Genomic DNA, 27,153 nt, shown 5'->3' on the forward strand with positions numbered 1-27,153 from the left:
GGTAGTTCTTTTTATTTAAGTTTTATGCTATGCTATGCTCCATAATGTTGGGGACAATGACATATTTTTTCTTGATTTGGCTCTATACTTCACAATTTTAGATTTTTAATCCAAACAATTCACATGTGTTTAAAGTTCAAATTCTCAGGTTTTATTAAAGCGTTGTCAGTGTCTAGTCTTGATTCTAGGCTTTTGATTGGCTTTGGAGTCTGTTGTTTGCATCTGTCAACACGAGGACCAGAGTGTGCCAATGGGATATGCCATTATGAGGCTGTAAGAGATGTATAAAAAAATAAAAATAAAAAGCTGTTTAGAACATAATTTAGAAGAAAGAGAGTACCATGTAATCATAACAACTTGTTAGGCCAAGGAAGACCACTAAAGTTGATGACTGAAGAATTCTCAACATAATGAAGAAAAAACCCCAAACACCTGTCCAACAGATCAGAAACACTCTTTTTGAATGTGTCAGTGACTACTGTCTGCAGAAGACTTCACGTTCAGAACTACAGAGGCTACACTGCAAGATTCAAACCACTAGTTAGCCATAAAAATAGGATGGCCAGGTTACAGTTTGCTAAGTATTACATAAGAGCCTGCGGAGTTCTGGAAAAAGGTGGACAGATGAGACCAAGATTGACTTGCATCAGAGTGATGGCAAGAGCAGTGTGGAGGCCAAAAGGAACTGTCTATGAACCAAAGCCCTCCCCCCCAATCTGTGAAACATGGTGGCAGGTGTGTTATTGTTTGATTGTTTGGGCATGTATGGCTGCTACATGTACTGGCTCACTTGTTTATTCTGATGATGTAAAGGCTGATAGCAGCAGCAGAATGAATATATATGGAATTTTGCTTACAGGACAGAATCCTGTCACACAAAGACAGTTGTTTAAAAATGGCTCCAGCATTCTACAAATTATTTTAATACAATTATTCTTGGGCTGGTGGTCGAGCAGACTGCATTCCTTTGAATACCCTTTCCGGAAAGTCCATTTTTACTGTATGACAGATCCCTTCGTTGGCATCTATTCATAGTATAGTCAGCTAGTCTGAAATAGGCTACTGCGCCTGCAGTCTATATAGCCCTTCTTTGGATCGGAAAGGAAATGTCGGCACAGATGACTGCATTTACATAAGCAATCGCGATTTCCACTGTGCACAGCCCAGCTCCTTTAAATATACATCAGCATGCTGGGTGTGTTCAAAGCTGTCCTTGAGAGATGCTGTTGCGACCTTGGTTTTTGCGCTGAATCGTAGATGTGCCTGAATGAACTGCGCTGAGCCACCCGCAGTACTAGGCTACAACGCTTTTAAAAATCTCACAAACGAATAATTCGATTGGACCCAATTCATGCCGTGGAACTCTTCACAAACCAGAATGTAGCAGGTTTTGCCTCTGGCAATTTTGAAAATGCGATACCGAATTCCGGTCATGTCTGGCACCTAATAGGCTCACAGTTTGGATCACTGAACAAAATTGGACAGTGAGGACTGCGTCGTCCGTTTGAGTGGCGAGAACAACGCAGTCATCGACTAGCTTATAGTCACTACGGTTTGCCAGAAACTAACGTTAGTGCATGATGTTGGTGAGCTGTCAGGTACTTTTTTAAAAGCCATTTTTTTTGTATTTGGGGACAATTCCGTTGTTTTTCTTAGCCGAATTTCACACTCGCAGCGGGGTTTTACATTACAGATTATGTAATTTTCGCTGTGCATGTTCAGACCGTCTTCTCCACGCTGTCTCCAAAGAGAGGGGCAATGCTGCACGACCGAAAATATTAGGATCAGTGTTGCGGTCAAAGATAAAGAAAATAGCATAGAGACGTCGGGCGATGACCATTTAACTGCAGTAAAGATGTGCGACCGAGTCTGAGACGGTCGTGTTCGAGATCTGGGAGAACGAGCTGTGATTTGGGGTTTTTTATTTAGTGGATGCTACACTAAAGAATGGGCTACTCCGACCCGTCGGGTAGAGATTTGCTCGGAAACAGATCTCTTTGTTTTATATTTATTTGTGCTTTTGGACTAGTTACTCTTTTACAACAGATTCTTTATGGCAAAAACTACATTAAAAGGTAAGTGTTTTTATATTTGTTTTCTGCACGTAGACTATGGAAATGATGTGTGCTAGATTATTATTTAATACAGACTATGCAATTTAATGCCATTTGAAAACTGTTACATTTTTTTTGTAATTTACATTCAGTGACCATAGGCTATTTAACATTCTAATCCCTTGGTGCAGTGAAATAACGAACTGTTTTGCCTTGTTTATGGCACTATTAGCATTATTATTATTAGCATTATTTTATGGTGTAGCAGAAGTAGTAGTAACAGTAGCTGTAGTAATAGTTTAGTAACCTAAATAATTCATGAATCCTGGTTTTTCATCCAGGTGTATATTGAAATGATAGTGTATGTCAATCAATTTCAATATTTTGAATATTTCAGTATTATGGAAATCTGGTTGACATCAACAGTAGATGTGTAATAATGTATAACTAAGGGTAATCCTGTAAATAAATGACTATTGGCATTCTTGTTTTTACCACCAGCAATTTTATCATCTGCCTTACCGGCCAAATACTATTTCTAATGGTATTATAGTATTTTTAATGGTATATTTAATAAGTTGTTTTATTAGAGATCCATGGCAACAGATATAGCCCTGCAAACACAGAACCTAATTGACATCTACTATAAAACTGGATTCTGCATATGTTATTGTAAATTACTGTTGGTCATCCTTCATCAAGATGTTTTGTAACTGAATACAACATTTTCACATTTGGGGGTATTCCTCCATGATGCTACACATCCATCACTATTCATTTAGATTCTGAGCCCCAGAGATGCTTCAACCATTTTATTTTATCTCTAAGAATCAGTTCATCTTCTTTAAGAGAGCATTGACTGCACATGGTTTCCTTGATAACGCAAAATTATCTCTTGCCCCAAATGGGTCCTTTTGCATCGGGACCTGAGTGCATTTTTCTAATTTCATGATCCGGTACCATGAGTCCAATTTCAGGTTCGCGGTTGCCCTTCCCTAGCTCTACATATGTCTGATAGGCAAGAGCTGGGGGAATTGATTGTGCAAGCCGCTGAGCAGGCAGGAGGAGCTTCTGCTTTGCGGGAGCCATTTTCCCCCTCTGCGTCTGCACACCTCAGGTTTTTCCAAGGGGAACCATGAATGAGGTCACAATCGGAAGTGTACACGGTGCGGATCTCCTTGCCAATGCCCAAAATAACAGCAGGACCATGCTACGCTGTCTGCGTGTTCTTGACCTACACGTTGGGCACACCCATCCAGATCTCGCATTTGAGGAGAAAATCTGCAACAGAGAGAAGCTCCCCGTGTACAATGCGTGACTCCAATACACACTCCCGTGAAAAGGGTTGCAGCTCAAGCTTTTCTAGAATGCTCCCAAGCTTTTAAAGCTAACCATTAGCCTAACTATTCAGGATGCCGAGATGTCATTCATGTGTTACGACCGTAGATTTTCATAGTTGTTGCATATCTGTCAGGTGCATGTATAATCAATTTTCAGCCTCTTTGATCATGTAATGAATTATGCTATGATATTATCTGTAAATAATGGAACATACTGTGTTGTTGCTTAGTAGTATTTTGAAGACAATTTTGGACTCACTGTTTTGTTTTTCTGGATTTAAGGGAACATGACATGTCACTTGATTTATATTATAGTGCCATTTCAAGGCAAAAACCAAGATATAGCCTTTTTATTGTAAAAACAGAAGATATTCTGCAATTCATGTTGTTAACTGGTCCATATTAGGTTTTAATTCCATAAAATAGTTGAGTTGTGAGAACCTTGGAAAGAGTGTAACTTCTGATTAGTGTATACACATGTGTTGTACACATATTCTACTACAGTATGACCTGTAGTCACCCTTTCTAAGGAATGGCCGTTGGTATATATACAATGCCAAAGAGCAGGTCTTCACAAACTGGCATTGCTGCATTATAACAGAGTAACAGAGTTCCCAGTGCCAAGCAGAGTTCCCAGTGCCAAGCTTAAAATATATTAGATGTGATAGGATTAAAGAAGCCCTGCTTTTATGCTGTTGAACCCACAATAGATATTAAAGAAGATAATAATAAATAGTAGATTACATTGCTGGGAGAGTGTGTGAAATTGGCTGGATTATTTATTTTTGTGTCTCCAGCATATGAATGGATTACGGATCTAAAATATTCGAGAAGGAGCTGCAAGAACACGTCTGACAGGTTGTTCTGTTTCAGTATAATCTTCTTCCTATTCTGTAGGTATAGTGAACTATCTGCCGATTTCTCTGTTGTTTATAAAGCCTGATGGGCGTCGATTTTTTGGCTGTTTGACCATAGTCTTCAGTTTCTTTGGGGCATGTTTTCATGGATCTAATTACCTTTTTACCCTCTTATTAGATCTCTTCAGCAATGTTGTTAGGGCGATATAGCTCAGGAGGTAGCCGATGTCTGGCGTCGGGTTGTTTATAAAGCCCTGGGCTGTCGAAGTCGAATCTTTGGGCAAGTACCATACCTAAACTTAATTCTGATCTTGGGGGAGGCATCATGATGTAAAGCCTTTATAACGCTATATAATGCATCCCAATTTATATTTCGCGCTGTCAGTGAATTCCATATTCCCTGGTGAGGTATTGCATAGATTTGGATGGTTTTAGTTCTGTTAACCAGTGCTGTTGCTGAATTGGTTGTCACCTCATTGGCTTGCAAGATAACACCTGCAAGTTGATCACTTTTGTTGTTTGTTTTGTTGCTCAGTATAACTGTTTATGGAGTCATCTTTCGTGGAACAATGATACAGCGAACTAGGAAAAGGAAAAAAAAAGTGAGCTGTGATTTACCTGAGTTATTTGCATTTGGTGGTTAAGAGTAGTGCACTAGTCATTACAAACATCCTTTGAACATTTTGTGTTGCACTACTGTAATTTTCTGTGTCAGCTCTAGCATTAGTTATTTAGTGTGTTCATAGTTCTACAGGATGTCTGACAGGATGAGACAGGTAATATCTAAGGCAGAAACAGCAGGTGGAACTATACCTGCCTGTGCTGTTTTTGTTATCCTGGTGTCTGTGTAACAAGTAATCATTTTGTGGGGCTTTTCCTTATATAGAGAATTGAAACCAGGCATAGTTAAGGATATGAGATGAATGCTAAGTGCCTATGTGATTTTTTTTTTCTTCATGTTCCCTTCCATCTTATGTTTTAGACATAAAGATATTCAGTCTGCTGTTGAAAAACTCTGCAAGGAGCAATGATAAATGTATTCATAAATCATGCATTCCTGCATATTGAATTTAATCTTTGCATAGACGTTCCACTTATGAAATGTTAGTACATCCAGTTATTATCTGGAAGGGATCATATAAAATGTATGAGGCTATATAACTCATATATAAAAGCTGATATAGACATAATTATACTTTAAAAAAAGTTAAAATAGCGGACAGAGATACATGCTTAATATCTTTAGGCATAGCTTTGTTGTGTGAACAGATAAGCATGAAATTAATGTGGGCAGGAAAGGCCGAAGGTTGAAACGCTCTATATTGTGGTCATGGTTTCTGTTGCTAATGAGTTTTGTTATTCAATGTGACACAGTCACTTCAGATCACAAACACAGGTTCAATCACATTTTCGGCTTCAGATATGCAGAGGAGGGCATATTGCTTATTATGTAGCCACTCAATGTCTTCAGCAGAATGTCAAGTGTAAGTGACATTACGAGTGAGCAACAGATACTATTAGTTGAGAAAGACTGGATAGTCAGGCAACAATCTCTGCCTCAACCTTTATTTTCTCTTTCTTTTCTCCTCTCTTCCTTTTCTCTTCCTCCTCTGCCACTCATATTGTCTACCCTAGCAGTGTACAGAGTCACAAACTTGATTAGCTAGTCAAGAAAATGCAAGGTATGTTTCAAAATCCCCCACAAAGCATCTCATTTATATAGGGGAAATGCATTATCTTTTTCATGAGGGTGAAGAGGGTGAGGATCTATTCAGAACACTAGTCTCTCAGTGAAAGAATAGTGATATTTCTAAATGGAAATAGGAATAAATATGAGCATGGGTATGAATGATTTGGAAAAGCAAAGCTGTACTCTGTTTATGGGTTCAGGTACTGGCAGGAGCTGTTGGAGTTTTGAACAATATGCATTCTTAGGCACTGGGTTTTTATATTAAAGGGCAACTTTTTATCATTTAAGATGTGTTTTCAACTTTTCACAGCGCTCAATCTGCAGAGTGAAAATTTATCTTTTTTTTCTCAGAGAAATGCGTCAGGACCAAATATTTACATACACCTTGTCTGGAATGAAGACAAGGTAGAGTAATCTCCTTCAGTGTTTGTTTGGGGCATTCCTGCTTGAGTGCTTTTATTTTTACTGAAGTTAATTAGCACTCAGGATGTCTAAACAGATGTACTGTGTTGATAAGGATTTTGCCCCTCTGTTGATGGACATGCCCAGGAGTCTTGGGTTGGCAGGGTATGAGGGTCGCTTTTAAGATGCTATGCTGTGCCTCCAGTTCTAAATGAACATTGGAGGCAGGATGTGTGTCAGAACATGAAGGTGGCTGATAGTGACATGATGAAAGAAAAGGTGGAACAAAAGCGGAACGTTTCAAAGATGCAGAACATGAGGAAAAGTATCCATATATGTATTCTTCCTACCCCCCTAACCACCAGTGGCATCGCGTTTATCCATTTAACTTCAATATAATATTTAGGCAAATAAGGAAACAGACACATGAGTGAATAGTAAGAGAGTAGTTTTCTTGTAACTATATTTCAGTTATCTGTGTAGCATTTGAGAAAAAAGGCATTACATTGGCACAATGCAGATTTATATTGAATTATATTGTAGCATATAAGGAGAAATTAAGTCTTTTTTTTAAATCAAGGATGATGTACAATTGTTTGATTAGCTTGGTTTCATGTACGTTGATTCATATGCTTGCCCCATTTGATTTAAATAAATTGACTATAAACAATAATAAACATAGCCTATACAAATTCATAAGCCAGGTATATAATTCTGAAGAGTCAAACAATTGTAAAGCACTGCCAGAATTTCAGAATAAGACATTATCATATATTTACAAATTGTAATTATGATTTACTTTCAGAATGTTTTTTAAACAGATTGTTCTCATTTAGTACATGGATATTGAAATAAGAGAAAACAATGTCTAACTTGTGTCATTGATATAATTGTTGGCTTGAAATATTTATGCAGCATTTACCTTTATCCATTCAATTTATTTATTCCTTTTCACATAAATGTCAATTTACTATAAAATTATGAATGATATTTCTTAAAAAAAAAAAAAAAAAGATCATTAAGAAGTTAAATATTTGGAATGTTATGTGATATCCAATAAAATGTTCAGTGATTAATATTGGTTTATCATACTGTTTGTTGCTGGTTGTGAAACAGGGTAAAATTACCTTTTAAGGCTTTGTGAAGAGCATTCTGAAGCCTTGAACACACATTATGATTTCTGCACCATAGCCCTGAAAATAGGAATTTTGTATGCTACTAGTTAAAATTCTACACATACCCACAGTTTAGGTATTAAAGCATGTCAGATGCTTTTGTGCTACAATAACTGTCCTTGAGTCAGTTAATAGCACCCCAGAGGTTTTCTACGGAATCATGTTTTGCATTGGTTTTTACAATGTGGCAAAGAGACTACAAACAACTATTAAAAAAGCACCAATTAATATAGACTGTAGAAGGCCTACATTCAGTCAGCATGGATTCTTAACTTTCAGCTGTGAGTCACAATTATATACACATGCTTGCTTTCAAGTGTTTTTTTCACAAGCACAAATATGTAGAATGGATTCACAAATCTGTAAATTAATATGAGAATTCAGGCAAGAACTGTTGCAAACTTGTACAGCAGGAGCAAAGACAACCCAGTAATTGGTTTCAAATCTGAATTCAAAATGAGTACGTTAGCCGTGCCACACCATACCGCATTATACCACTGTAGCTATCTTGTATAGTGTGTCAGGTGTAGTTTCAAAAGTGCAAGTAGCACAAAATTATATTGTGTGTCCTAGGCATCAAAATGAAAATGCAAGAACTGCTTTTTTATGATGTGACAAATATAATATAATGTTGAAGATGAACCTGATTTATATATGTTTCATTACTTTAATTGTTTAATGAAACCGAATGGTAAGTTATTACTGAAATCATATCGTATGTCAAAAACATTGTGTGCGCTTCTGATGATTAACTCTGACTTGCGATAGTGATAACTTCACTTTCTCTACGTAATCTCAGAGCATGTTTTGACATGTTTGTAAAGAACACCTTTGTAACCTCGGATTAATTTGGCATACATATAAAAAATACATTAATCGTAATATAATTATTTTCCTGATTTCATTCAAATGGCAGTCTGTGACGGCCATTTCCTGCAGTGAATAATTTGAATACTAAATGAGTATGTTGAGTTGTTATTGAATTTAGTTTTAGGTTGATAGATCTTATACTGTTTGAAAAATGTGGATTACAGTCGGCCTATAAAAAGCGCATTTCCTGAATTCCCAATCTGCTCAGTCATGTAGAACCTGTCCTCACCAGTAGGGGGGTGCTGGCTTTGACTCACAAATGCTATTGACCCTGGATAAGATGCCAGTCGGTCAAAGTTATGGTAACCCACTAAGGGCCATATTTACTAAGCATGCGGGCTGCAAAATTGTGCGTCACCGCATGTTTTCACATGTACATTTATGGAGTCTCTTCCCGACTCTAACATGCTGACGATGTCTCCTCTTAAAAAAACAGACGCCAATACCTTCACCACCAGGGCCACCTGCCGTGATAAATCACAGGCAGCAGGTCATGTGCATGCATTTCCATTCTCTCCTCCCATAATTTTGTGGTCTACTGCCAGAGTGCCATAAAATACATATGCATTAACAAAAACACAAATTTTAGGGATGCCACATTTCTCTCATTTTACCAGTGCGAACCTCCAGCTTAGTATATATGGGGGAAAAAAGCTATTTGTCTCATTAGCATCCATGAAAGCCCTGCAAATCCTTAGTAATTGTGACCCTAAGAATTTATATTGTATTTATTATTCTGTAGATTAACTAACAATTTGTAATAACAGGCAGGTATACAATCATGTGAGTGATTGCATTAACTTTATGTAGCATGACCTGATGCACAAATGATAATTGAATAAATATATAGAGCATTTTTTATAATGCATTGCTACTTGTATAAAAAAATATTTAAAAAATAGCTAGTAATAAAAAGACCTAAATGCCCTCATTTTAAATAATGTGTACATCTATGTAAATGTAACTGTTATAAGTAAATATACATTTTAATTAGGTTTTATTTTGTGTATCTTACAAAGTTACAGCACATGCTTTAAACACAGACAAGAAAATGTAAATAATTAAATGTTAAATTAATGACTGTATTGTTTCCACAAGGCTTACAATAGATTACTTATTTAGTTACTCTAAAAATGAATAAAATAAAATGTATTTCTAATCACGAAGTGATCTTTTAAATACAGTGTGATTACACAGCTTGTAAACAGATTTTACCCATTTGTTGTGTCTGTTGTATTTCCATAGCTGCAGCAAATGTGACTTGCATACTTATTTAGTGTTCAAAAACTCAGTATTATAGAATATTAAATCTCTAACAGTTTTACACTGGTAATTGTGTGTTAAAAACATGTCTATGCATGATCGGGCTGAATTTCTCTCTTACTATTCACTCTCTGATGATAATCTGCTCCTCTGTCTTTACCACTATTTGCTATAGTCACTGTAGAGGGAAAATTAAATGGATAATCTTTGCATTACATGCAACCACTTTCAGATGTGAAATGGAAGGGTTACACTGCGCTCTTATTTTGTTGCTTGGTTTTCTTGGACACATGGGCAAAAATTACAATTCATTCATATTGTATTTTCTAAGCCCTTGCATCTTTCTTTCATCTTTCACGTTCCTTATTTATTTGAAATAAACAGGGGTCCGATTATGTGCTGAATCACTGTCTGTGTGGAGTTCTGAACACACTGAAGTAAGTCAATCGCAAATAAACTGACTCATTTTCTTATTAGTGGGCAACAGTTTAGCCGAGTCAAAGGAGACGAAACAGCCAATTGGACGGGGCCAGTTAATTTCTCGGATGATGGATCACTGAAGCCTGCCAGAAATGGGAAGAAAAGGTACATTTCCAAAGTGATTGACTGTACAAACTCATTAAAAAAGTTAAAAAGAAAAAAACGGGATAGAGGGACAGCATGAGATTTGGTGACTATTATTATTATCATTATTATTATTATTATTATTATTATTATTATTAATTATTATTTTGAGGGGGGGAGGGTCTTCCTTCTAATGTATCAAATCCATGCATGCTTGTATGCATTAAACCAAACCCCTCTGAACAGTAAGTGTACAGATATGTGTGATGCACAATATTTTTTTCTCAAGGATTCATTTTCTTTCAGAGAAAATGAGCTAGCGACAGGGAAACGCTCATTCATCACAGGTTGTTTTTATTGTTTGTTTTTTTTTTTTTCCAAAGGCAAGGCTCTGTACACATTTTCAAGGTGACAGGGGGTGATGGTATCACAAGGCAAATGATCCATTTAATGCTAATTTACCTGTCTGCATGTTGACAGATGTGTCCGTCAGAATTTTCAGCGTCAGAGCGAGTCACAGAACTCTGTTATTATCACTCCCTGCCTAGCCGATATTCAGAAGAAAAAAAAACGCAATCAAAGGTAGGAGAGTCTGGAGGGATTTTAAGTCTTCACAAACAGGAATGCCTTTCTTTTTCATTGCTCTGAAAATTCCCAACTCTCATGATTTCAGTGATCGTTGCACACAAAAAATCCTTCTTTGCATGTCTTTTAATTTCTTCCCCCTCTCCCCCTCTGTCCCTCCCCCACCCCTGGATTCTTTTCCCATGTTTGGAGAGGCTAGGATGGAAAGAGGTTTCCTGTGGATTGTTCTGGCTTTCTTGTACTGTATCTCTGTCTCATTCAGCCACCCATTTGTACATTTCAGGAACACCTTGTGTCTCAGTTGTGTCTCTTCTGTGTGATCTTGCCTCCTGCTATTGCATCAGCATCGTTTCACTCTAACCAGAAAGATGAGGGCAGAGGTTTCTTTCATTAAGGACTTCTGCAACCCAGCAGATACTAGTTTAGCATCTGACAGGGCTATGGAGACTGGATTAGGACCTACACTCATAAATTCATACATAAATATACACACACATATGTGCACACGCATGCAGCACACACGCACACACACACACACACACGCGGATTGCTAGTGTTCTTTTCAGGACCAGCACGGTAAAAGCATTTCTGAGTAATCTATTCTTGACAGCTTAAATTGATTGAAGATACAGTATGATTGAGTTTTATGGATATTAACCATCACACTGTAATTTAGAATATACTTTTTTTCCTGGTTCTTAACTGTTTTAGAATAGTCTTATGTGAGATACTAATATGGGAGATATGTGGCTATTCTTTTGATAATTTATAGTCTACTAGCATGTATTTCTCAAGAAGCAAAATACTGTCTCTTGCCAATAATAAAAAATCTTACTGTAATACTGCAAGCTGTTTTCCAAAACTTTATTAAAATAGATGGTTTATCACAGGCAAGGCCCAAACATAAATATGTTTTGTTAATTTGGTTTCTGGGAACATGCTGTTAAAAGGCCCCTGATCATTTGTTCCACATTTAGAATTTGTTCTTTGTTTCACTTCATTCTGCTTTCACCTGAATGTCAGCTATTTTCTCAATCAATTCTGTTCTGTACAAAACACCAGCATTGTCCATTTTTATGTAAACATTCCCTACTCTTTTGAACTGATCTTATCTTGTTTTATTTTCGCTTGAAAGGTCTGTGAATTATCTAACTATTCTTTATTCCCTGTTTGGCAGTGTTGTCTGAATGCAAATATGTGTTGTACATCTCATAGAACTGAGAGGGAATGGATAATAAGCTATTCAGAAATTCAATTAATCAAAATCTCAATTCAGGCATAAAACAGAGGTTGTAATGTATCCCTTGGGGAATCAATGTATTGGTGCATGTGTTCGAAGATTTTGTCCCACACCAAATCCAATCATTGACCAACTGTTTATAGTAGACTGCAATTCATTTCTAATTTATAAAAAAAAATCTGCTTTGTATGTAGAAGAAGACCCGTGATCCAGTCTGGCAACCTGCTTCTCTGGTCTTGATCCGTTTTGAGCAATTTGTTGTAACTACAACAATATTATGCACAGAGAGGAAGACATATCACATGTACAAAATGGTAATCATAGACAATTTTTCCATCAACTGTAAATATACGAGATGGATTTACCCTTCCACCAATAATAACTGCAATGTATAATCTGTGAAACATAGAGAGGATTCACACCTCCCCCCTCCCCCTTGGAATCTTGCAGTTGTTCCAGGAGCTACATTGCTGTCATGTGATTACCTCCCGTCTTCTCTGTGTGGGAGGAAGATACCTAAGTGCCTGCAGTAAAGATGCTACAAGCCAGGCCTTGGACATTCCATTTAATTAATGGAAGAGGCTAGCTTGTTACTATCACAATTATACTCTCAGATGCTGCTGGACCCTGGAAAATAAGGTTTGGGTCCTGGTCACAGGAGCATTATCTGAATTATTTAAGGACTGGTTTTGTGTCCATGCCAAAATTCTCTGAGGACCATCCACAGAATATTTTCGGCAATGATGGTAGCGGTTTTCAACTATATTCCTTTGTAAATGACTGTGATGTTCACTCTGACATGTCCAACCATGTTTTCAACCACTACTCCAGTGTGAGCCTGTACTGGTCTCACTGATAGCAGGCACTGGCTGAGATGTAGCAGGTATAATTTATATTCCATAATATAATAATAATTTCATCCCTCTGCAAAGTATGGCAGGTGAAACAGTGTTGCTTGAGGGACGAGAAACCTGCAAGCTGGCCGCTCTGCTATGACCACCACCCTCAGAAAGTCGATTTCATGGGGTTATGATTGTTGCAAAGTATATATTTCTAAAAAGCCTTAAAAATCCACTCTACTTCAACTGAGTTTGGTTGGAGTCATTTTGATAGCCCTTCTTTGGGGAACAACCTATAGAGTTGACTGCTGCTAGAATTCAAGTGAAAATTATTACACAGCTATACCACAAAAATAATCAACATATTCAAGTGAATATGATATTGTTCTTTTAAAGAAGGACTCCATCCAAAAGCTGTGCATGAAGTGTTCATTCATACTTAAAGAGTGGCCTATATCATTTGCTGTGTGTTTTGAATGGATCATGAATCAATCTATGAATTGATGATGAATTCATCACTGTTAGAAGGTGGATTGATCTTAGCTCTACAGTAGGGCAACGGAAGAGTCGTCTCTTTCCAGGTTGCCATTAATTGAGTGATAATGGCCTGTAGAGATTGGTTCTGACAGTGTTTATGTAGAGGACTTTTTACAATTATGATTCTAATACAAAAGCTCAATCCTAATGTAAAAATTCAACAAATCCTTCTACCTTGTTTACATATCCATTTTCACAAAACAAGTTTTTCACTTCTACATAGGCAAAAGAATGTTCCAGAATTTAAACTGGGTTGAGTTTAATAGATGTATACATTTTTTTTTACTGAACCATTTATATTTCAGTAATATTAGTATATCTCAGCTACAGAAACTCCCTTGGCCCATTTTGCTGTGAGATAAATATTTTTTTTGCCATACATGTGGCATGTACATAAATACTAAACAAACAGTTGTCATGCCTCTTAAGCTGCCATTGTTGGTCTACTTATAGGCATCAAAAACAGGAGAACATATTTAACTCTTTTACAGGCAATAAATGCATATTTTGTATTCCTGTTGTTTAAACCAGTCCAAGGCAGAAAGGCTGATATACTGTACTTGTAAGGTGCAGTGTTAAAACTCCCACTGCCCCAATGTCTGACCCCTTGTCTGTGGTGAATGGGAGGAGTGATAGTTATTTCCCCATGGATAGTGCACTAGGGTAAGAGAAACTGGTCACCTGCCAAATAGATTCCAGAAATAACCTGTCAGGGCACCAGGCAGCCCTGGCACATATTAATAGACCAAGCCAATTAAAATTCACAACACTGCAGGCCGTGTCCCTCTCCCTCTCTTTTAATTTTTTTTTTTTACATCTGCACATCTGGGTTTCTTCCGGCCCTTGGAAAACGTGCAGTTTTTAGTGAAAAGTCGCAATATATGGTTCAATAAAAAAGGAGCATTTTCAAAATTGAATGGTGCACTTTCTTTGCAAAGATGACTTCATTGATTTTCTCTGATTTAAATGTACATCGTAGAATACCCAGTAGGTGAGTAGAGAATTATAAAATTGATGCTGAAAAAAACATTTCCCAGCTTTCCTCTATTTTTTTCCAAGTTTTCTTTATTGCTGATTGATTCAATGCATTTTCTGGCATGAGACACATTTACAACCTAACCTCCTACCCTGATGTTTTTATTTTGTTAATGTCATCCCTTTGAAGTGGTTTGTTATTGATTTGTTTGACCATTGAAGCCATTTCAGTATGAAGATGCTGCAGCCCCTCAAGCATGTTGAGATTGTCTCTCACCACACAGGATACTGTAACTATATAGAAGCATAAGAATGATAATTTAATTTATTAGAATGCATTTTGCAAGGTTGAAGGCTAAATGTGTAACAGATGAACGTGTGTATGCATGTGCATGTGTGTGTGTGCATGCTGTTTCAGAATGATAAAAAGCTTTCAGAAGCCATTGCTGGTTCTATAAAAATATATATGTACATTATACAGACAAATCAGTTGATGACAGATGTAATTTTTGAGGAAATGTCACCATTAGCTGTGGGGTAAAACATGCATTTGCTTTAGTCAACAAAAGAAAATACTGGGTGTGAAGAGGCATTTTTCCATATGTATATGAGACAGCTATGAATCAGCTTTTGGTCAAATATGCAATAATATGCTAAGCACTGTTTTGATATATCCTATTGTTGTACTGTATTACAACAATAATTAAATGATTAACATGTACAGTAACAGTCTTCCATGCTGGCTATAGTTGGATGTCTTCCACCATTTGCCTTTTCCACTTTGTATTTCCATCTCTTTATTCATTTTGTTTGTCTTTGTAGAGTCTTACCTGTGTGTTACCAACAGTCTGTTATTGCTATTTATGTATTAGCCATTTATGTATGAGTCCTTGACACTATCTTTTCCCCTTAAATAGCAGGCAGGAAAAATAAAGCAAATTGGATGCAAGTGATAAGACAATATTTTATAAACATTTGCATTAGATCTTTTCAGAGCGTTATTGAGAATTTTGTTCTATATTCAAATTTGACCTCTTGAAACTTGTGATGTTCATAACCCTTTGATCCCATAAACCCTAATGTAATATGAGTTTAATTAGTATTATCTACGATTATAATATTTTAACATGATCTTCTGTGCTTCTTCTAACTAGGATATAAAAAAATAACCTTGATTATTGGTATGTCTGTTGAAGATGGCCCAGTGGTTTAAAAATGAATGCTTATATTAACCATTAGATAAATATTGTATATGCATTGATGACAAGTCATCTAACTTGTATTCTGTTTTAAATGTAGAACACAGAATGTACAGTGTTAAACTGAATTTCAATTTCCCTGCAGGTATCTTGAGATGTATGATGGTTCTTATGAATTCAACTCCACAACATGCAAGGAATTCAGACAGGAGATCATGGACGTGAAAGTCCTCACAATGTGAGTAGCAGGCACTTTGGAAGGCAGACCCATTCACTCCCTCCACCACAAGGAACACAAATGCATTTGCTGGTGTCATTTTTCACTTCTTTTGAGTTTTCTTGTCCGACCTGTTGTCCTTGCATGGATTCACTTCTCTTGTGTTCTTCACGCAATGAATTTGCGGGTTGTTTTATCATTCACTCATCGTTCTGAGTGGTCTTTATTTGTTCTGTTTGTATGTGTTGTCACAACCTTTCCTGTGTTCGTTTTTTAGCGTGTTAGTCCCAGGTCTCTGTGTTTCTCTCATTCTCTTGAATTTTGAGGTAATGCTCATTCTATGTCTCCTTTGTCCTACAGCAATATGATCACCCAATTAGAAGTCCTATTTCCTTGTGCTGTCTGAGTTTGTGAGATCATTGGATGGCTGCAATTGGATAGGAGTGGAAACTGCTGAGGGGCACAGAGCTGAGTGCCTCGGCCCGAGTGTCCTCTGGCAGCCTTTGCCAGAGAACAATGCATTACACAGCCAGCAGTACCAACGCCATTACATTAGAGCGATCCTCTCCCCCCAGTGGGAATCACATTGCCCAATTAATTGAAGGAAATGTCAATTCAAGGAGACCTATTCAGAGCTGATCTATTTCTGGGTGCCCAAGTCATTTGTTCCTCCAAGGCGAAACCGAAAGCACAATGGCACTGAAACAAATGTGGATGACCGACCTTTGGGTGTCCTCAGGGTGAAGACGGCCGACCTCTTCGATCGATGGAGGAATCTGCAGATCTGCAAGTGGGAGCAGAGCAAGGCGGAGACCAACGCTTTCAAGTGAGTATCGTCAGACGGCGCCCCTTGTTGTCTTGGGCATTGATCAGGCCCTGAAGTGGCTCACACAGGAAGGAACAATCAATGGTGTTCTCCCATATTGCTTTTCAGCATTATGAGTATGCGTATGCATTTCCACATACCCCGTGACAGTCTACATAGTTACAGCACGCAGCACTGAAGGGGGTGCTACCTGCAATGGCTAACACTTTGTCTGGTTTCCTTTCTTCATCCAGGAGTTCCTTGTCCCATTGTTGCAATGCGCCCTCATTCCTCTTCACCACCAAGAGGAACACACCCTCAGGGACCAAGCTGAGGTATGAGGTCGACACCAGTGGAATCCTACACATCAGCTCTGAAATCTTCAAGATGTTCCCAGACGTAAGTTCTGATGCCCTCTTCAATCCAAAGCCAAGGGAGTGATATTATTATATTACGCATATTACGTCATTGCTAAAGCTGGCTCCTTACACTGTTTTACATATCGGGTAATAAAAACAATCACGTCCTTTTGTAAAATCACCTTTGAAAAACCTGGTCACAAAATTATTTGACGATAAGTAATGCGCTTCTCAGTGAGTTACTTTGGATTTTAATCTTTCTTTTGGATAAAGTAGATTTTTCTGTTTGTCAGAATCTCAAAAGTTTAAAAAGCATATTAATTTACATTTCGAAAATGTAAGGGTTGTAATTTTTTTAATCCCTTGTTTTTATCTGCATTGACAAATCATCATTCATGTTTGCAATATCATACTATTATCAAAGGCCACCCGACTGATATACTGCAACTGAGAGATTTGTTTCTGCTGAGTTGGTATGAGATCAAGGACTCACAAGGGCTTAATTCACCTTCAGACTGTAAGGGCAGGGCAGGAAGCCTTGTGGTTTTTAATTTCACGGCTCTGATTAGCCCCTGTCAGCTGATGAATTACACGTGTAGTAAGGGCAGCAGAAAGCTGGCAGTGCAGTGAGCAGGTGTACTTGCCTATTTTTTATGCTTCAGGGACACCGAGAGACTTCTCCACGCTGCTGCTGATTAGTGAAAGACAAACACCGTTCAGTTCATCAAGTGTTCAGTTTCATCTACAGCAAGTGTTAATTTAGAGAAAAAAGATTATCAACTCCTAACAGATCACTGACCATCAAGGCTGTAAAATATTTGTAAATATCACTGGCTTTTTCCAAGGATGTTTACCCAAGAAAGCCTGTGCTTGAATGAAATCTGTAAAATATAGTCAAGGGCAGACCGAGCACCATAAAACAGCATAATAAAATGTACCTGTGTAAGTACCCTAACTGAATAACTGAATGTTGACAGGCATAAACATATTTCACATATCAAATTTGTTGATAACATGACCAATTTGTAATTTCCTTGAGTGCCCACTGCAGTGATCCTTAGGGAAACACAGGTTATAGACTGCAGAACTCTCTGAACATTTACTTTGAAAGAGCTTTCAGAAAACCCAAAACAGCAGCATGCACATTATGAAATGATTTAACCTTCAAAACTAAAAAGAGATGCTTAGGGTATGAGCACCATGATGAGAAAATACCGAGGGGTTCAAAGTTGTAATGCTTCCTTAAGCAATAATGTTGTTTTTTTGCCTCTTTTGAAGGACATGCCATACACCAAGTCCCAATTCAAAAAATGTGCAGTGATTGGCAATGGAGGAATCATCAAGAACAGCAAATGTGGGAAAGAGATTGATTCTGCTGACTTTGTCTTTAGGTGATGATCATTTTTAATTTACAAAATTGCACTTTAACATACAGTACTGTTTATACCACAGTATAGATATGGGGGATCATCACATACTGTGATATCCATCTGTAACATTTCATATTGCAATTTAACAACTATTTTAACAATTATTAAAACAAACATTTTCTGCTTTACTATACAAGCTTGATTCTTTTGTATTTTCCCCAATTTTATTCCAAAGATGCAACATACCTCCCATCTCTGACAAATATGCTGAAGACGTAGGGTACAGGACCGACATCGTGACAATTAATCCGAGTATTATCACTGAAAGGTAATGCCACTATTTTTGTATTTACGTGGATGAAAAGGTTCACTTGATCAGTGCTTTCTGTATTAAACATGAGTGTATGACAAAAAAAATCATAATATGAAATATTAAAGACCAGTATTAAAATGGGTCATTATGGTGTGATAAGCTTATTAGAGGATGACTCATTAATATTCCGGTTCCTAAGTAGTTAAGTAAAGCTTCTTTATTGAGACTACAGTAGCTTTTAAATAACCCAAAAATGGTAGCTTGTTTGGTTTCATTATTTAGTGTTGTGCATCAAGAGCATCCATTATTGGTCGTCTCATACATTTGAAAGGGTCAGAGCAGAACTCTGTCTTCATGTAAGCTTAGGGTTGTAACTAGGTAGCTGTTTCATAGGTGACTTAGTTAATGCAATTGTCTTAACTACTGCTTGTATTTTTGCATAGACTGCGTTGTTGCTGTTCTCGTTTGTGTTAGTGTTAATCAGTTTAACCTTCAGGGTCCAAGTTGAACTATGCGGTTGTTCCCTGCACTTGGAACGGTACTTCTCTCTAGGGTTTTCGACATACTTGTTCCTGGTTATGGTTATACACTTTGTTGTACGTCGCTCTGGATAAGAGCGTCTGCCAAATGCCTGTAATGTAATGTAATGTAATGTGTGACTCATTCTGATCCTTTCCAAGCTCCTACAGGGCAGCTTATGATTGGCCAGGATCCACCTGAAGAACAGGGAACCCTGCATCACTGTTACTGTTAGAGATTTTGTGTTTTAATCTATTGCTATACGAAAACTCAACAAGCATTCCTACCCGAATCTTTATGTAGACTCTTCAGTGATTTTTCCTTTGTTAAAATCTACCTCTTTCTGCTCTTATCTCATATTTAATATTCTGATTGTTGGATTGCCCATTGTTGGAGTGGAATGAAACAATGCTGCTATGGAAACCAAAAGCAAGCTTTTACATGTAAATGGGTTTCAAAAGCAATTTCCAACTTTTTCTTATTTCAGTTCACTGGTTCATAAACATTTCCTGTGGGTGTGCAGGAAACATTTAGTTTTGAAATTTTAAATGACCACAATACATATAATATCAAATTCATTTTTTACACAATGGTGCTATCGAATCATATGTATGATTTTGCTTTTATAAATGGGTAAAATACATATTAACAATACAATAGCTATTTTTTGCTGTGGCATATTGGTGGACATGTGTTCCCGGTATGCAACCGTGTTGGAATCACTCCAGCAAAGTCAGTGTGGAGCGGACTCCCCACTGAACTGGAAAACAGTGGACTTGACTGCCTTAATGGCTGTTTCACTGTGTTGCATTTTCCTTTTTCTAGGCCACTAAATAAATAGGTCTATAAATAATATGTAAGAGACAGCCTATATATCTCCATGTGTGTTCTGTCTTGGTTGGTTTGAAGTGCAAAGAGTACTGAATAGGTCCATACACTCTTCAGGGGTTCCTGAGCGACAGTCTCTAAAGAGTATCCCTTTGTTTGTGTGTGGGCCTCCTGCATCACTGCCCCTGCTGTAGCAGAAGGGCAATTCATGCTAAAGAGAACCTCAAGGCTTCACTGTTACCTTTTGACACCGCTGAAGAGAGTTTTTATATGCTCTCAAGTTTGGTGTCACAGGTCTCCAAACAGATGTAGTCACACAGTTAAAAAAAATAACAAGAAGTGTTAAACGCAGCCTTACTTTAAATGGCGGCAGCTCATTCCACTATTCAAAGTGAGTGATTCTGGATGCAACAGTAGAGGCGGTTTATTTCTGTAACCTTTCATGCGGTGTCATTAAGAGATCACTTATGCACTGCAGACACAATATAAATCAATATTTTGCTTTGGTTTTTTTCAGTTGTGCCAGAAGCTTATGTTAGAAATGGAAATGCTCTGCTGACATGTAGTGCCTAGCCCTGTTGACAGTAAGTGGGCTGGTGTAAAGCACAGGTGACCTTCACTCTGCATTGTACAAGCTCACAAAGACACGAGCTCAGAGACCTACCCGTCCTCCAACAGCAGGCAGGTCATGGGTCTGAAATCGGAGCAGTTGAAACTCAGTAGTCTGCTCAGGCGTCAGAAGAGACACAATGATAATGCAGTATGAAAGCACATTTTATGCTGTTAAAACTGGGTTTCGCACTGAGCACTGTGTTCTACTCTAAATGTGGTACAACGCAAGTAATTAATCTGTGGAAGTAATTTCAGTCCTCAAGGGCCTAGAAAGTCATCAATCCGTGCATTGATATAATTACATTTTTTCTTTCTTTTTTTTTTGGCGAGGGTGGGGGGCGGTTCTCAAGGAAGACACCCACACAATTCGGCCAAGTGCCATTTTCATAGCACATGCAGATCAAGGGCTCCAATGTTAGTTCATATTCTATATTTGTACGGTTGTTTATGGAGCATGAGTATCTCACTGTCTGAAGGTCATTCTATTTGCAACGCCACTTGGCTTATTTTAAGAGCTTCTCAACCTTCAGAACCAAACAGTAGTGATCAAATGACAGTTCCGAAAATGTTCCAAAACCACGGGAGAACAAAGTCACCTTGTTTCTCTATAACAAAATATTCATGAACATCATACAGATAGCTAAATTAATATTGCAAGTATGATTATATAAACCATGTGCTTATATAAAGGAGGAGGCAGATAGGGAGACATGTGCATGTGACTCACTGCACTTAATCTTGTTTTCTGTATGTGGAGTTTTAAAGCTAGCCTCACCTCATCTATCAGCATTATGCATATTAACTGACATTTTCAAGCATGCTTTTTAAAGCATTTGCAGAACTCCGTAAGGGGTTCTTGGTCAGGTAATGACAGAGGAGTCAAGTAGATAATCCGTTGATAATTCACTGTGGCAAATTAAACAAATAAATAATTAATAATGTCTCTTGCGAAATCAAAGTTTCTGCTGTGCACTGTTTGAGTGCTGGTAGAGGACACCCCACTGCAGATTCTGGCTCAGGGAGACACATGGTAGTTGACAATCTCCCACAGACAAAAACACTGCCATTACTCTATACAGATCATGTCTGCATAATTATGATCACCAGCAACCCCTTTGTCTACTGGAAGGCTTTTCTGGGCTATACCATGTGAGCACCCAGTTATTTTTAGCACATAACCTAATATGTAGCCCAATTACCAGATGAAAGATTCAGACGTGGTTTAACATGTTTAAGTCTATTTAATGATTGGTGTTTGCTGAATTTACAGAAGAGATCACTGTATGTATACACTTTGAGTTACTAATGTTAACTTCTCATGTTCTCCGGAAATATTTAACATTTTTTTTCTTAGGTTCTGAGAAGTTCAGTGTTGGTGTTCTATTTTATTAGATCTTTAGTGCTGGTCAAATTTAAGACATCTATGTCCCTTCTTAAAAGCAGGGACTGTGGTTAAAATAAAGCTTGAAGCTTGTTAAATTTAGTCTCCCTTGTTGTAGGTTTCAGAAGCTGGAGAAATGGAGGAAGCCATTTTACGAGGTGCTGCAGAACTACGAGAACTCCTCTGTAGTTCTGCCGGCCTTCTACAACACGCGCAACACCGATGTCTCCTTCCGCGTCAAGTACATGCTGGACGACTTTGACTCACAGAAAGGCGTATACTTTTTTCACCCACAGTACCTGCTAAATGTGCAGCGGTTCTGGTCGCTCCAGGGTGTCCGGGCGAAAAGACTGAGCAGCGGCCTTATGCTCGTGACGGCAGCAATGGAACTCTGTGAGGAGGTCCATCTTTACGGCTTCTGGGCATTTCCCATGAACCCCGCGGGAATTTTTATCACGCACCACTACTACGACAACGTCAAGCCCCGGCCAGGCTTCCATGCCATGCCCCACGAGATTTTCAACTTTCTGCATTTGCACAGCAGGGGAATCCTCCACGTCCACACCAATCCATGCAGGTGATGATGTGCGCGCTTCTGACTTTGCAGCGCGTTAGTTCAGTTAAGTTATCGGTTCGCCACTTTTGCATAAAACTAAACGATGCGTGGATATTTCTTTTTTTTCTTTCTGTCCGATTCCCTCTAGACACTTTGTTTAGACACAAGCGCGAGACTTTAGGTACTCTTCTGCTAATTGCCTTTTATTTATTTCTGCGGTCGCTTGCTTTCAAGCCAAATATGTTTTCTACTTTGAGTTTATTTGTTGCCTGCATATGAAGCAAGAAGATTTTCGCTGGGACAAAGAAAATTTAAATGTGAATTCATTGTCTAAATGTAAGTGGTTTTATGAGTGACGTCGTGTTTGTGCTATTTCTTAGTGATACTGCTGTAAATAAGTTACTATCCATTTAACTTTGCACGAAGCCATTGTTCAGCTTAGATTTTCTTCAAATTCCTCTCGTGCATTTTCTGAGACTAAATGTGCATTTAAGTTGTGTTGCCAGTTTGAATTTAGAAGTTTATAAACATGTACATTTTAATTTGTAGTAACCTCCGCCAGTTTAGTCTTTACTCTTGTCATTCACCTTTTAATTTTAAATTGGTCCATCCATGTTAATTAGATGCACCATTTAGTCCCTTCTGAATTTTCATTCATTATAAGTGCACATGCTTAATGCTTTACTAAGCATAGGAATTATGTCACATCACATGGACGTGTTCCTAATTAAACAGGCCACTTTGAGTTACGTTTGTTTATAGACTAATATAGAACAATATCTGACTGAAGGCCTGTTTCAAAAAGCTGTTTACATCAAAGCACACAGTAAAATGTCCAGTGTTAATTCAACTCTAAGAGTAGGCTACATATTGCTCTACTCTGGACCTGAGCAAGACCATATGTACTCTATAAGAATTGATTTAACACTATACATTTTACTGTGCAAGAACCAAATTTTATATGTATTGTATGAAATCCAGAAAATAGCCTACTTTCGCTTTCTTTCATATATTAAACCATACTGCCTTATATTAAAAATGTCCAAGGTAATAGTGTGCAGAGACCTACTGTTTTTAAATAAGAGCAGTACAAATTATGCTACATGTATGCAGTGTAGTATCACATTTATACACATTAACTAACATAATGCATTTTCATACAGGCACCTTGCTAATGATTTGCTGAAAGCTATTATCAAAGTTGCTTGACTAACACCTGTCTTGTAGTTCCACAGATTGTATTCCCGAGGGATAAAATATCAATAGTAAAAAATGAAAAACAGATATGAAGTGAAATGTTCCTGACATGACTATGAAATATGACTTTAAGGACAATGTTGCCTTTAAATTACAGCTTCAGAATGCACATTGCACAGATGCTAGGTTATTGAAGCCAAAGTGTATTCGCTCAATTATGAAGAATAATCTTTGTAATGATTATAGGCTTTCAGGGGACAGTGCTTCTAAATGGTTTTATGGTCTGCTGAAGAATAATCATCCTTATCTGATGGTACTTGCAATGTATAGTATTTCATTTATTTTGTAATATACCCATTGTCACCTCAGTAATGTTTGCATGCATTCCCTTTTGATACTTGGCTTTGAGTGTACTGTGGCCTCTTGATGAACAACTGACCAAGTTTACACATTTTATTTCAGTTTCTGCTGGATACAAACCGATATTTGTAGTGAAATGTCCTTGTCATTTGAAGACATAAGAACAATATTTTAACATGTTTTTAATTGAGTTCTGCATTTTAGAAAATGCAGTCGGATGGCTTTCGTGTTGTACCCCATCCTGATTTTTCACATTTCTAGATGTGTATTTTATTACTGTAGTACTGTACACAGTTGTCTTTTTTAACTGAGAGTGTTTTTAATTGTTTGAAATCTACTTCTGATCATAACAGTGTATCTGCGTTTGAGAGATTCAGATCAGATGACCTTTAATAATTGAAGTTGTGCTTTAATAGGGGAATCTGTACTTATCTGTACTGTCTTCTATAGAGAGGAGCATCAGATGAACAAATACAGGCCCCAATATTTTAAGGGGCATGCACTCAGATTGAGGCTGTGGTGGGCTAGGAACCAGAGTAGCTTGGAAATATGGTCTGTCTCCATTTAGGAGGCTATAATTCACCAATACTTAAACACTAGGTCTTATTGGTATTTTTCCAAAATTATGGAAAAATACAAATAACCAACAGAAGTAAATTGACATGTTAAAAGTAAACATATGCAAAGTGTTTTTCTTTGTCCTCCTCAGTGTGCAAAGTTGACTTGTATAAATAAATTACTCCAAAGGGAATTTACTGGTAGTTGTATTTACATGCTGAAAGTGCTTGAGAATTTGCTAATATTAAGTGATCATTTTGATCCACACACAGACAGACACACCATAGAAAATAAAGATATCAATAGTTGTTTGAACATTTATGATGTTAATAATATCGAGGTCTAATTTCAGCCTTATTTGCTCAGTCCACCGGAACTTAGAAAGACATTTCTGACCATTTATAAAAAGTGTGAAAAACTGGATATGCACCCAGAACCACATACTGTATCTATAGTCACACAAATGGTGTGAAACACTTCTTAATCATAAAAAAGATTTTTCCAGACAAACCATTCTGTCATCCTTTGTAATGTAATTAATTATTTAAATTCTGTCATGCCTCTGTTCAAGAACAAAACATTTGAGGAAATTGAATCTGCTCTGCCAGTCTTGTTACAGTATTAGTTGATTCGAGACGCAGAACCAAACAGACTGCATAATGAAATTTAGCACATATTTTCATGTTAAAAAATGTAAAAAATTATCATGCATGACCCTCATATAAACTGATAAAGCCAGCTGCAGGTATGAAATGCTGGTCATCACTGTCAAAAACTAGCACCTGCACTGAATAAGTATGTTACTTCCGGATGATGCCTGTACATTCCAGTGATAGCAGCTTGTACCAGTAAACTTTCCCGCTGACGTTTCTAGGTACTGTTTCTGTAAATAAATATTTTTGTCTGCATTTATTTAAATGATGTGGACACATATCACACTTATGAAAACCAATGGAAGAATCGCATTACAGACTTTGTGTCAAGAAGTTCCAGATTCAGGTCCATATTCAGAGGCATGGGCTATGAAATACAGGTTTAGATTGATTTTAAAAAAAATAAAATAAGTTACACAATTAAAAAATATTTCAGGGATTAAAAAGAAACAGATACGGACAATATCATTTGAGTTTACTCATTTTGACACTGAATTAAAATTATTTGAACAATTGCAATTGACATGCAGTGTCACAAGTTCTCTCTGTACTCCTGAGGTCTGCAAACACATTATGTATAATATTTGACAATGCATACACTGATTATTGTTTATGCTTGTAATTAACAGAACCATGTAAGCAAATCATAAACTACATCAGTATGCATTGTATAAAGCTCCAGTTTGACTGCTTAAACTGACTTCACCTTCCTTTTCATGTGGAATTTGGGGAGCTTTATAAAACGTGTAATTTTAAGCAGCAGAATTTGAGTTGCATAGGAATTGATAGTGGAAATAGGCAGGGAATTCAACTGGACTTCTTTCGTGGAACTGAAAAACTGTGGGTCATTTTGTAAATAAATTTGGATTTTGCCTATTTTGTCTTCTCTTTATTTGATTAGGCTATACTCTTGTCAATGTTTTTGTCAATAATCCGATTTGAATACTACCGAAATAAACATTTATTATAACAATTCTACACAGATTTTTATGGTTTAATATTCATGAAAAATTGTACTGTCCTCACTGTCATTTTACACAGACTTACCCAAATAAAAGAATATTCTGCATCTAATTACATTATACTACATAATAATCATGCAATAATACTAACACTCCAATCATTTTTATGGTGCTAACCCATTTTTGAGGCAGTTGAGATCCTGGTAAATAACAAGAACAGGTCATTGCTTGTATCTGCATAACAGCCGTGGGTGCTGTTGACAACCTGGCCTGATACTTGGCTTGTGTTCTGACTCATATTCCTCACAGCTGACTGTTAAGTGGGCATGACAGCAGCTGTTGATATGTCTGCTTTTTTGAGTGTTAATCAGTTTCACAATCTAGACTCTAGAGAACAACATTTTAATAGTTCTATCATTAAAATCACAGTTTCAAAATCCCTAGTTTAACTGGTTAATATGACCCAATTATTGTATAGGCTAAATATTTTCAATGAATATTAAGGATATTTAAAGACGCTGATCAGCTACATGGCTGAACAGTTATTGGCTACAGGACTTCACATACGAGGTCCCTTTTTAATTCCTGCAAATGCAGCAAAAGATAAATATCTCAGTGGTCTCATTTGTAGGACTATGCGCAGGTTGCTGTATTTGGTATTGCAATTTGTAATGAAACTGGTAAGGCATTTCTGGGCTGTTTTATACATGATGCCTAGGCGCAAACATCAGCTCTAAATGTCATTTAACCGAATGCAAACACCGTTGCGTTTACCTCGGAGAATTTCAACATGTGTTCATGTGAAATAGTAGCTGATAAATTATATGACGCACTGGCAAAAATCAGGAGTTGATTTGTCAATTTTTGGAAGCG

General features: G+C 37.3%; 1 protein-coding gene across 5 annotated transcripts; it reads left to right on the forward strand.

Annotated features, from left to right (window-relative positions):
- Positions 1-1,113: 1,113 nt before the first annotated feature.
- st8sia5 (ST8 alpha-N-acetyl-neuraminide alpha-2,8-sialyltransferase 5) lies at positions 1,114-26,194 on the forward strand. Of its 5 annotated transcripts, XM_064307761.1 has the most exons (10): positions 1,114-2,075; positions 6,293-6,346; positions 10,129-10,236; positions 10,696-10,797; positions 15,736-15,828; positions 16,547-16,633; positions 16,867-17,011; positions 18,250-18,362; positions 18,577-18,669; positions 22,113-26,194. In XM_064307761.1, the coding sequence occupies exons 1-10, from the start codon at positions 1,948-1,950 to the stop codon at positions 22,573-22,575; spliced, it is 1,386 nt and encodes a 461-aa protein (XP_064163831.1). In that variant the 5' UTR covers positions 1,114-1,947; the 3' UTR covers positions 22,576-26,194. The 5 variants fall into 5 exon arrangements, with proteins under 5 accessions (XP_064163831.1, XP_064163832.1, XP_064163833.1 ...); XM_064307762.1 differs by lacking the exon at positions 6,293-6,346; XM_064307763.1 differs by lacking the exon at positions 10,696-10,797 and having other exon boundaries at positions 1,118-2,075.
- Positions 26,195-27,153: the final 959 nt, after the last annotated feature.

The sequence above is a fragment of the Anguilla rostrata genome, chromosome 14 (assembly GCF_018555375.3).
Source record: "Anguilla rostrata isolate EN2019 chromosome 14, ASM1855537v3, whole genome shotgun sequence".
Taxonomy (NCBI): domain Eukaryota; kingdom Metazoa; phylum Chordata; class Actinopteri; order Anguilliformes; family Anguillidae; genus Anguilla; species Anguilla rostrata.